At 36.1% G+C, this 12,500-nt stretch overlaps 1 protein-coding gene across 1 annotated transcript in view; it reads left to right on the forward strand.

The window, feature by feature from the left end:
* Window positions 1–12,500, forward strand: part of LOC135223808 (troponin C-like) — a 20,772-nt gene that overhangs the window by 6,831 nt on the left and 1,441 nt on the right. The window contains exons 2-3 of the mRNA XM_064262633.1: window positions 10,513–10,540; window positions 11,683–11,826. Of these exons, the coding sequence (XP_064118703.1) occupies window positions 10,513–10,540; window positions 11,683–11,826 (172 nt within the window). The remainder of the gene's footprint in view (window positions 1–10,512; window positions 10,541–11,682; window positions 11,827–12,500) is intronic.

A 12,500-nucleotide genomic window follows, 5' to 3' on the forward strand; every position in this document is an offset into this window, starting at 1 on the left:
GCATACGTGCCTGCGGGCACGCATGCGGGCAAGCATATGGGCATACCTGAATCGTCCCACGTCAAAGGGTATACTTGGATGTTGCCTTTAACGAGCAACTATAGTCGTCTTTGTTCTTCTGTGATAAGAAAATAAAAATAAATAAAAAAAAAACTTATAATGAAGGCCACCAAAAATAGCTCTATCTTCCGGTGGTCTCGGTATTATTCTGTATGATCCGCGGCCCATGGAGCTTCAATCACACGGCCCGGTGGTGGCCTGGTCTTTATCGTTTCCGGACGCACGATTATGGCTAAATTTAACCTTGAATAGAATTAAAACCACAGAGGCTAGAGGGCTGCAATTTGGTATGCTTGATGATTGGAGGGTGGATGATCAACATACCAATTTGCAGCCCTCTAACCTCAGTAGTTTTTAAGATCTGAGGGCGGACAGAAAAAATACGGACAGACAAAGCCAGCACGATAATTTTCTTTCCAGAAAACTAAAAACTCGCAACTTCAACCACTCGAGAGATCGGAATGCAAAACACAAAAGTTAAAAATAAATATCACGTATCAATGTGAACACAGGTGGGGAGCCGACGGACTTGAAAAAAATAAGTGAGCCAAAAATGACATGAATTTTTTATTCGTCCGAAATATTTGTAATAAGAATCTTCTTCTTTTTTTACTATTGTCTTTTAGTCCTCTGCATTCACGCTTTTATTTTGTGACGTATCGTAGTTTTTTGTGGTGATGATGATGATAATAATAATCATAATAATAATAATAATAATAATAATAATAATAATAATGATAATAATAATGATATGGGATATGCCAGTGGAAATTGTACCCATAATCACAGGGACGCTAGGCACGAATCCAAGATCCCTGAAAAGGAACCTGGAAAAACTAGTAGATGCCGAAGTAGCTCCAGGACTCATGCAGAAGAGTGTGATCCAAGAAACAGCGAACATAGTGAGGAACGTGATGGACTCCTAAGAAGGCAGGATGCAACCCGGAACCCCACACATTAAATACCACCCAGTCGAATTGGAGGACTGTGATAGAGCAAAAAAAAAAAAATAATAATAATAATGATAATAATAATAATAAACTGGGCGAAAAAATACTTTGGCAGGGACAGAGAATTCAGGCATCCTACGTATTTATCGGTGATAAGGCTTTAATTATTCCATGTGATGGAACCTAGGTCAAAGTCATAGACACACTTAAAGGTCAGAGTTCAAAGATCGACCCGCAACCCCATCTCGTACACGACGACTGGAGTTCGACGTCATCGGTTGAACACGCTGCAACGTGTGAAGTTATTATTCTCATTACTAATTAAGTTTTATGTAACGCACGTTGAAACCTGACCTATGCAGACCTGATCCTATGACCTTGGTTTAGTTTTCAAGGTCGTAGGTTTAGTTTTATGTCAACATTTCCTATATTAAACAACATATATTATCTTTTCGTTCTTAAACTGAAGTTGCCACATTCAGTCATCGAAAAGAGTAGACGGGAAAAAGGAGACGTGTGGCATCATCATGTGAGTGTTGCCAGCTTGCTGGCACCCCTTTTTAGTTCTACAAGGGTCTAATCTAATCTCAAGTGGTTCAGTGATTAAGGAGATATTTCGAATGGGTGAAGATATGTTGTGGTTTCCGATGTATTTCTGCTCCCAACTTTCGTTTATGAAGGAAGTGGAGGATATTGAGAAATGACGATTCCGGAGGACTTAAATTATTTGAACAAATTCGACAGTTTACTTCGACAACTCACCAGTTTTAAAAGTGGGTGTGTGTATCTGTGTATATATACACACTATGTACGTATACATACTCACATCATAAAAAAAGACAGTATAAAAGAATAAAAAAACAAACAAACAAATACCACCCCATAGCAAAATCCTTACTGCCACAAGCAACGGGCGTCACGGAATGACGTCACGAGCCGTGAATAAACAAGGGGGGTAGGGGTGTTTATTAACACTCTCGGGAGTATGGGGGTCGATGGAGGAGGAGGAAGAGGAGGAGGAGGAGGTGGAATATTCGAAGTAGTAGTCATTTCGATTCACGGAGCCTACTAAGTGCAGTCGCATTTTGGAAAACCGCGACTAGAAGAAAGAGACTAAGTTCGTCAGTTCAGCTGTCACAAGGATCACCCACTGTGAAAATGACAGGGCCGACTGTTGGCTTCTTTTGAAAAGAGGCGAGATTTTTTTTTTTTTTTTTTTTTTTTGACTCGTGGGAAGGGGAGGAGGAGGGGAGAATATACGTATGACTCTTGGTATGGGAAAATACACGTATGACTCTTGGAATGAGAAAATATATGTGTGATTCTGGGAATGAGAAAATATACATATGACTCTTGGAATGAGAAAATATATGCGTGATTCTGGGAATGAGAAAATACACGTGACTCTTGGAATGAGAAAATATATGCATGATTCTGGGAATGAGAAAATATATGTATAACTCTTGGAATAAAAAAAATATACATTAAATATATGTATGATTCTAGGAATGAGAGAATATTCGTATGACTCTGGGAATGAGAAAATATACATATGATTCTGGAAAAGAGAAAATATACATATGACTCTTGGAATGAGAAAATATATGCGTGATTCTGGGAATGAGAAAATATATGTATGCCTCTTGGAATAAGAAAATATATGCATGATTCTGGGAATGAGAAAATATATGTATGACTCTTGGAATGAGAAAATATATGCGTGATTCTGGGAATGAGAAAATATATGTATGACTCTTGGAATGAGAAAATATATGCGTGATTCTGGGAATGAGAAAATATATGTATGACTCTTGGAATGAGAAAATATATGCATGATTCTGGGAATGAGAAAATATACATGACTCTTGGAATGAGAAAATATATGCATGATTCTGGGAATGAGAAAATATACGTATAACTCTTGGAATAAAAAAAAAATATACATTAGATATATGTATGATTCTAGGAATGAGAGAATATTCGTATGACTCTGGGAATGAGAAAATATATGTATGATTCTGGGAAAGAGAAAATATACATATGACTCTTGGAATGAGAAAATATATGCGTGATTCTGGGAATGAGAAAATATATGTATGACTCTTGGAATGAGAAAATATATGCGTGATTCTGGGAATGAGAAAATATACGTATGACTCTTGGAATGAGAAAATATATGCGTGATTCTGGGAATGAGAAAATATACGTATGACTCTTGGAATGAGAAAATATATGCATGATTCTGGGAATGAGAAAATATACGTATAACTCTTGGAATAAAAAAAATATACATTAAATATATGTATGATTCTAGGAATGAGAGAATATTCGTATGACTCTGGGAATGAGAAAATATACATATGATTCTGGGAAAGAGAAAATATACATATGACTCTTGGAATGGGAAAATATACGTATGATTCAGGAAATGAGAAAATATACATATGATTCTGGGAATGAGAAAATTTACATTAGATATATGTATGATTCTAGGAATGAGAGAATATGCGTATGACTCTGGGAATGAGAAAATATACATATGATTCTGGGAAAGAGAAAATTTACATATGACTCTTGGAATGGGAAAATATACGTATGATTCAGGAAATGAGGAAATATACGTATGATTCTGGGAATGAGAAAATATACATTAAATATATGTATGATTCTAGGAATGAGAGACTATGCGTGTGACTGGGAATGAAAAAATATGCATATGATTCTTGGAATGAGAAAATATATGTATGATTCTGGGAATGAGATAATATACATTACATATATGTAAGATTCTAAGAATGAGAGAATATATGTATGATTCTAGGAATGAGAAAATATGCATAGATTCTGGGAATGAGAAAATATATGTATGATTCTGGGAATGAGAGAATATGCATATGATTCTAGGAATGATAAAATATATGTATGGTTCTGGGAATGAGAAAATATGTGTGATTTTGGGAATGAGAAAATATACATTAACTATGTGTATGATTCTAGGAATGAGAGAATATGAGTATGATTCTGGGAATGAGAAATATATGCATGACTCTTGGAATGGGAAAATATACGTATGACTTTTGGAATGGGAAAATATACACATGATTGTGGGAATGGGAAAATATATGTGTGATTCTGGAATGAGAAAATATATGTATGATTCTGGGAATGAGAAAATATACATGTGTCTATGGGAATACAAATATATATGTATAATTCTGGGAATGAGAAAATAGGCACATGGTTCTGGGAATGAGAAAATATACATATGACTCTTGGAATGGGAAAATATATGTATGATTCTGGGGATGAGAAAATATACATTAAATATATGTACGATTCTAGGAATGAGAAAATATATGTATGACTCTGGGAATGATAAAATATAAGAATGATTCTGGGAATGAGAAAATATATACATATGATTCTGGGAATGAGAAAATATGCATTAAATATATGTATGATTCTAGGAATGAGAGAATATACATATGATTCTGGGAATGAGAAATATACTTGTGATTCTGGGAATGAGAAAATATACGTATGATTCAGGAAATGAGGAAATATACGTATGATTCTGGGAATGAGAAAATATACATTAAATATATGTAAAAAATGATTCTAGAATGAGAGAATATACATATGATTTGGGAATGAAGAATATACTTGTGGCTTCTGGGAATGAGAAAATATACGTATGATTCAGGAAATGAGGAAATATACGTATGATTCTGGGAATGAGAAAATATACTGTACCTATAATTCTGGGAATAAGAAAATATACATTAAATGTATGCCTGATTCTTGGAATGAGAAAATATACCATATGCAAAATTCTGGGAATCAGAAAATATGCATTAAATTTATGTATGATTCTTGGAATGAGAACATCTTCAAAGAGACAAAATATACGAAGTAAATCCACATCTTAGTTTAACCAGACCACTGAGCGGATTAACACCTCCCCAAGGGCTGGCCCAAAGGATTAGATTAGATTTTCATTACTGGTTACTTAGCAACAGGACCTACAGCATATTGTGGGATCCGAACCAAATTATATAGAGAAATGAATTTCGAATCACCAGAAATAAATTCCCCTGGTTCCGCATTTAGGCAACAGGGAGCGAACTCTGGCTACAAGATTGGTAGGCGAGTATGCAACCCGCTCGTCCAATGAGGACCAAACAGAATTTAGGCCAAAGGCCAAAAGGCAAGCGCTGTGACCTACGATGAGGTCATTCGGCGCTGAAAGGGAAATTGAGAGTTAAAAGGTTTTTGAAAGATGTAACAGGAGGTAAACCTCGCAGCTGCGTTATATAACAAAATGACGCAACGTAATACCACAACTGTGCAATGAATATCAAGAGACACGTAACCGGCTCATCAGATTACGAAGTTGTGTAAGATTTGTATATTAATTTCCGTAACAATGACTTCTGATCTCCTGTTCTTTGATGCTTGTGAGTCAAAAAGTCTTGATTAGTATTATGTCATCTAAGAACGTACCCACCCACCGCCACCACACACACACACACACATCCACGCAAGCAAACACATTACGTAATATATATATATATATATATATATATATATATATAGAATCTATTTAAATAGATCGATATACCTGCGTGTGTTGTCTCAAGAATAAGGCTGGACTTTATTTATTTATTAATTAATTAATTAATTAATTTATTTATTTATTTATTTATTTATTTATTTATTTATTTATTTATTATTTATTTATTGTCCTTTGCAAAATTCTGGGAAAAAAATTCACATGGGAAAATTCCATTCCAATAAAAAGGTATATAAACCTGACCAAAGAAAAACAAATAAATACTTCAAGTAGATCAAATCACCTTACCTTTGTCATACCTTGGGTATAGTAGTTATATGTTTCAATTTGTTTGCACAGCTAAAGGGAAAAACAGGCCCACCCTCCCTGTCGAATCTGAATTTAGGTGTCGTTTCTTTGTTTACCGGTTCAGTGCGTGGTCTGCAATAGGCGGGAGCCAGCGACTGCTGGTTCAGACACATAACTCTCAAACAGAGGTCTTCTCTGGAAGAAAATTGACACTTTCCAGAGTCCAAACGACTATTTCCAGCCACGAGAGAACACACTTTAGCAATCTCTTCACTATGCGTGGTCTGCAACACGCGGGAGCCAACGACTGCTGGTTCAGACACGGAATTCTGAAACATTAATAATCTCTGGAGGAAAACTTACACTTTCCAGAGTCAAAAAGACCATTTCCAGCCAAGAGAGAACACAATTAGCAATCTCTTCACTGAGACACAGAGATCTTCTCTAGAATGAGATATATATACACTTTCTGAACCGCTATGTCTAGCTATATGAGGACACAGTTTAGCACAAAAAGCTATACAGAACCATCTCTTCGTTAACCAGGAGGTTACTAAACAGTGTCTCTGTTCAAGCACACTGACCTGACTCCAATTCTTATTCCGGTGACCTTGTTTTTAAAGGAAGTAAAACACCATATTTCTTTAGAAACTTGAATTTCCAGTCAGTGACCTCTTTGTACGTGTGTGGATTGTCCCATATGAGTAGGGGTCTTCTGAATAATAATAATAATAATAATAATAATAATAATAATAATAATAATAATAATAATAATAATAATAATGATAATAATAATAATAATAATAACAATAATAATAATAATAATAGCCTGAGTTGAGTGACACAAAACTTGCCCAGCTTACAAATTAACATTTAAATGATTTAGTTCTCCCAAAGTACTCAATAGTTCAAAAGTCAAGTTCCCCTCCCAATTGCTGTTATGAATTTGAATCAATTTTTCCTTAAGCACTTACTGATTCTTTATTTATTACTTTTAAAGCCAAAGTCCTTTAATAGCTCTTTTATTTTGTAGTGTTTTTGAAGATCTGCTCTGCCTATTTCGACCATTTCTGGACAGGAGATTCATATTGTTGCGCTTCAGTGATTTTTTTTTTTTATAATTTAACGTGAAAGTTTACCTAATAAAAAAATGACATATACCTATGTATAGCATATATGTATGTTTAAAAATATATATAATAGATATATATATATATATATATATATATATATATATATATATATATATATATACATATATATATACAGAGAAGGAGAGAGAGAGAGAGAGAGAGAGAGAGAGAGAGAGAGAGAGAGAGAGAGAGAGAGAGAGAGATTCATATCGTTGCACTTTCAGTGACTTAATTAATTTTTTTAGATTACTTACCGTGAATTTTTACGTAATGAAAAAAATGACATAATAGGTATAGCATATATGTACGTATGTATGTATACACACACACACACACACATATATATATATATATATATATATATATAATCTATATATATATATATATGTATATATGTATATATATACAGTGAGAGAGAGAGAGAGAGAGAGAGAGAGAGAGAGAGAGAGAGAGAGAGAGAGAGCTGCAGGGTAAAATCCCGCTCGCTGTTTTAAAGCTGAAATGAGGCAGCGCAGGAAGACTCGCTTCGTTCGTTACAAAGCAAAGTCCCAGCCTCGATCATTTGACCGAAGGCAGTCGGTCAAAGATACAGTGCTATTATTCATCTGACTTAAACTACAAGTCTTTTCAGCGACACCTGATTATATATACATAAACATAAATAGGCGTTCTCCTGACGTCAATTCATTCCACAATGGAATAGACGCGTCGTTTGAAATCGTCTTTGTATGTGGAGGTCTCTATTCGTTTCATTGCTTTTGGTTGGTCTTCATAATGAACCAGGAATAGATTCGTTGTGGGGGGGGGGGGGGGGTGCTTTGGAGGGTAGGGAGGGGGGATGGTTGAGGGGGTTGTTTAAGGGGGGGGGGCTGCTTCCGCTTCCCAAAAAGGTCATAGCCTCTGCAAGCATGAATTCCGCACTTTTTAAATAATTTAATGTAAAAAGTGACTATTCATGAACTCTGGCATAAATCCTGGTGGGGTGAGGGGTGGGTAGGGGGATGGGGAAGGGTGGTTGTTTGAGGGGGGGGGGTGGCTGCTCCCCCTTTCCCACGAAGTCAGGTCTCTCTAAGAATGATATATTACCGGTTTAGATATTTTCATATGAAAAAAATTCTATTTATGAACTCTGACAGAAATCCCTGTGAGGTTGGGGGGCTGGTAGGGGAAGGATGAGGAAGAGGAGGGGGTTTTGTTTAAGGGGGCTGCTCCCCCCTTCCCCACGAGGTCAGGCCCTCTAAGTATGAATTCCCTCTTTTAAATATTTTCATATAAAAAATTCTGTTCGTGAACTCTGGTAGAAATCCCTGTTGGGTGAGGAATGGGAAGGGGGAATGGATAGGGGGTTATTTAAGGGGGGCTGCTCCCCCTTCCTCACAAGCTCAGGCCCTCTCTAAGCATGAATTCCCCCACCCCCTCTCGAAATATCACCCCATAAAAAGCTCCTATTCATGAAGCCTGGCAGAACCTTTCACTCAGACTCTCAGCTGGGAATGGAGATATGATAATTAGCGACCCGTAATTAAGATTGATCCCTCTGGCCTCTGGATCCATCGTCCCCAATTTCCCCTCCCCCCACCCCCACCCACGAGGGGAAATGGTAGAGGACGTCCGTCCATTGGAATGTTTCCCTTTTCTTTCTACCAGTTCTATCTGTTCCTTTCCATGGCTTCTCTTTAGACCGGGACTCATTCTCAGTTAATCCTATAATCTTTCTTTTGTCTCGTTACTCCCCTCCCATCTTACCTTCCTTCCCCTCCTCCCACCCCCCACCCCCCTTCCCCCATTCCCAAACACACAACAATACCTACCCATAATCCTCTTCATCCCTACGTCCACCCAGCTCTTGCTAATCTTCTTTTGTTTTATTATTATTATTATTATTATTATTATTATTATTATTATTATTATTATTATTATTATTATTCATTATTATTATTATTATTATTCAGAGGAACCCTATTCATATGGAACGACCCCACCAAAGGAGCCACTTACTTGTAATTCAAGCTTCCAAGGAACATCATGGTGTTTATTATATACAAGTAACAGAAGGCAATGGGATACACAGAAAAAAAAAGAGATCACTTATAAAAAAAAATATTTATAAATTAACAAATTAATAAAAAAAAAAACAAAAAAAATTTAATTATCAAAATACAAGGAGAATTGTATCAGGGTATCGTTGCATTGCATCTTCGTTTGGACTTGTGAAGTTCCATTTGGTATCAGAAGCTGGACTGCTCATCTCAGAGGATCTTGGAGACGGGGTAATGATATAGTGATGACATGACCTTATTGATTTCCCCCAGTGAGCCTCCTCCTGCGTCTTAGACACGACGAGTAATTTTAGCCAATCGATCATCAGGTGGTCCTTGGACCTTTATGGGACGATGACTTGTCAGTAGTGACAATGGAACAGAAAATATATATACTTTTCCCAACAGGGTAAATTGAAAAACTTGACGTTAATCCTGACAGGTTTCGACTTTCATACCTCAAGTCGTTTTCAGAAGACTGGTCAGGATTTTTACACCCAGTTTTTCATTTGTCCCTGAGGTCAAGAATGGCGCGTGAACATATGACCTCAGAGGAATGTTTCCGTTTAGTTTATTTTAAGCCAAAATAGGTATTTTTGGGAGTATTGGGTATTGTTCAGTCCCTGAGCAGCAAATGGTCTGTGCAGAGTCAGCCTGAGACACTTTTTGTAAGTGCATTTCTGGCCTGAGACACTTTTCCTAAGTGCATCTCTCAGTCCCTGGCCAGTAACTGGTCTGTACAGAGTCAGCTTGAAGCACTTTTCCAATTTTCTGATTATGCAAATGCAATCTCCATTGGAAATATAACCAGGCAATTTAACCCTTTCCTGGTTAGTACCATACACAGGGTCACTCTGCCAAGAACTGGTGTTTTTTTCTGAACCTGTAAAAATTTTTTAAAATCATTGCAAAGAGATTACTTTTATTGAATCTTAATGAAATTACTTTTATTGAATCTTAAAGATTGTTTTTCCATGTAAGGATTTTATTCATATCTTATTATTTCCTTTATAAAAGTTTTTTTTCAGTTTTTTAAAGAAAATTTATATTCTATTTTTATAGATTTTTCATTTCCTTATTTGAACTATTCTTCTATAAGAAATGACAAAACTTAAATACCTGTAAAAAATTTCATTTTCTTTTATTTATTATAAATAAATTAAATTCTTTAAAAAGGTCCTTATCTTCTAGAGTTACATTTTATACCAATTTTAGTAAATATTTTAAACCATATCTTGTTTTCACAAAGGGTATTAATTATTATAACTAAATATTTTCCCCCTCTTCTTTCTTCAGTTTGATAAACACTCCAATAAATATCTTTGAAAAACATCCAAAGCATCTGAAAAAAAATACTTCATCATGTCTTCATCATTTCGTGCTTCTGAATAAATAGCAGCAGCAGACGCCATTTTTGATGCAATTTTTGTAATTTCCTTTTCTTTTCTCTTTTCATTCGTCTTTCGCAGAATGACATCGACGAGAAGACTATGCACGGTGAGTAAAAGCAGGAGGAGAAATAATGGGTTTTTGTTGGCGCGAATGATAAGTCTTTTTGGAGTCTGACACCTTATTTCCTGTCGGTGATTGAAGGCAAAATTCCTGGAGAGCAATAAGTCATAGACTCATACATACATACAAGTATGCATACATGTGTGTGTGTGTGTGTATTTGTGTATGAATGTATTGCCTTTGCTACTTAGCCATAATTTTAAGAAAATAAATATACATCTTAATGGTCTCTTTCAATGCAATATCTTGGTTCAGAAAAGCTCGTTCAGTGCAATGTTCTGGTTCAGAAAAGTTCTTTCACTTCAATGTCTTGGTTCACAAAAGTTCTTTAGTTCCGAAAAGTTCGTTCAGTTCAATGTCCTGGTTCACAAAAGTTCTTTAGTTCAATGTGCTGGTTCAGAACAGTTCTTTCAGTTCAATGTCTTGGTTCAGAAAAGTTCTCCAGTTCAATGTCTTGGTTCAGAACAGTTCTTCAGTTCAATTTCCTGGTTCAGAAAAGTTCTTTCACTTCAACGTCTCAGCTCAGAAAAGATAAATTTGAATAAAGTTTAGCTCTTGGGATAAATTGCTCAACCTAGAACAAGGAAAACTAAGGAAAGTTTACGTAGATGATAGAAAAATCTAGATAATTGCCTTCATCCTGTAACTTCAAAACATTTCTAGAGATTTCTCCCAGGACAAAATTGAGTTTCAAAATGAAATTGAAACCAGAACTGTAATTTTAAAGCCTTTCCAGAGGCCTCTTCCAGGACAAGATCTTGTTTCCAGAAAGGAATAAGCAAAAGTAAAGTTGTTGTGAACAGAATTCTGTCCATGTTAAGTTAGGTTAGGTTCGGTTCATCGATCTGCTCGTCACTTTATTTAAGTTTCATTCTCTTTCAAATATTTGTTATCCATCTACTGTTTTCCATTTCACTTCAAGTATATCCCTGTTATTAGTTTTCCTTGTGTCCTGATTTTTTAAATTAACCTCTAAATATTTCATTTCAGCTTTCACAATTTCTTCTCTATCCTTTTTATGTTCATTTTAGTTTTCTCTTTACAGTTGCCCACCTTTTCATCACTCGCACTTTCTCACTCTTCTTATTCATCTTCTTCATCATCCTCTTCTTCTTCTTCTTCTTTAGCTCTGCGCAAGGCTTTTGCGACAGTGGACAAGACCAAAAGCGGCTTCGTGGACATCAAGGACATAGAAGGCATCTTCAACAACATGGGAACTGCCTTCGACATCGATGACCTCAACGAGACCATCAGAAGAGTGGACATCGACCGTAAGTTTGTCTGTGAAGCTTTCCACCCATTTTGTGAGGCCTCTCTGTCCCATTGGCACAGCTGTAGGTTTTTCTGTTAAGTTTTCCACCCACTTTATTGGGTCTGTCTGTCCCAGGGGTACAGCTGCGCAGAGCAGTGCTTAACTTAGACCGTTGTCCGTGAAGTCACTGTTCTAGCTCTGTCGTTCATTCTGACGTCTGTTTAATACAGAATATTTATAACGGAAATATCTGGCTTGACTCTAGAGGAATTCCAATTGAAGGGTAATATTCAAATAAAATTTTAAGACTGAAGTGCTTTTGACAATACTTCAGGTGGTAAAGTTATTGGACGGCAAAAATCGTTCACCTATAGTATCTCCAAGGTGACTGTGGTGCCAAATGATTTAGATTGAATGGACGATGTAGGTCAGGTATCCTTAATATGATAATGTAGTACAGGTATCCTTAATATTATAATGTAGTAATATCAGCTAGGGTAATTATCACCAAGATGACCATGGTACCCAAAGAATCATCTACACTGTCTATAGTTCAAGAATCCTTAATATGATTACACGCAAGGTGTTCAAGCCTAATATCACCTAGGGCTATTCACTCCAAGGCAAATCTGATGCCCAAAGATTATCAAACATTGTCTTGTAGTTCAGGAAACCTTAACAAGATTACATTCA

The sequence above is a fragment of the Macrobrachium nipponense genome, chromosome 10, assembly GCF_015104395.2.
Source record: "Macrobrachium nipponense isolate FS-2020 chromosome 10, ASM1510439v2, whole genome shotgun sequence".
Lineage (NCBI taxonomy): Eukaryota > Metazoa > Arthropoda > Malacostraca > Decapoda > Palaemonidae > Macrobrachium > Macrobrachium nipponense.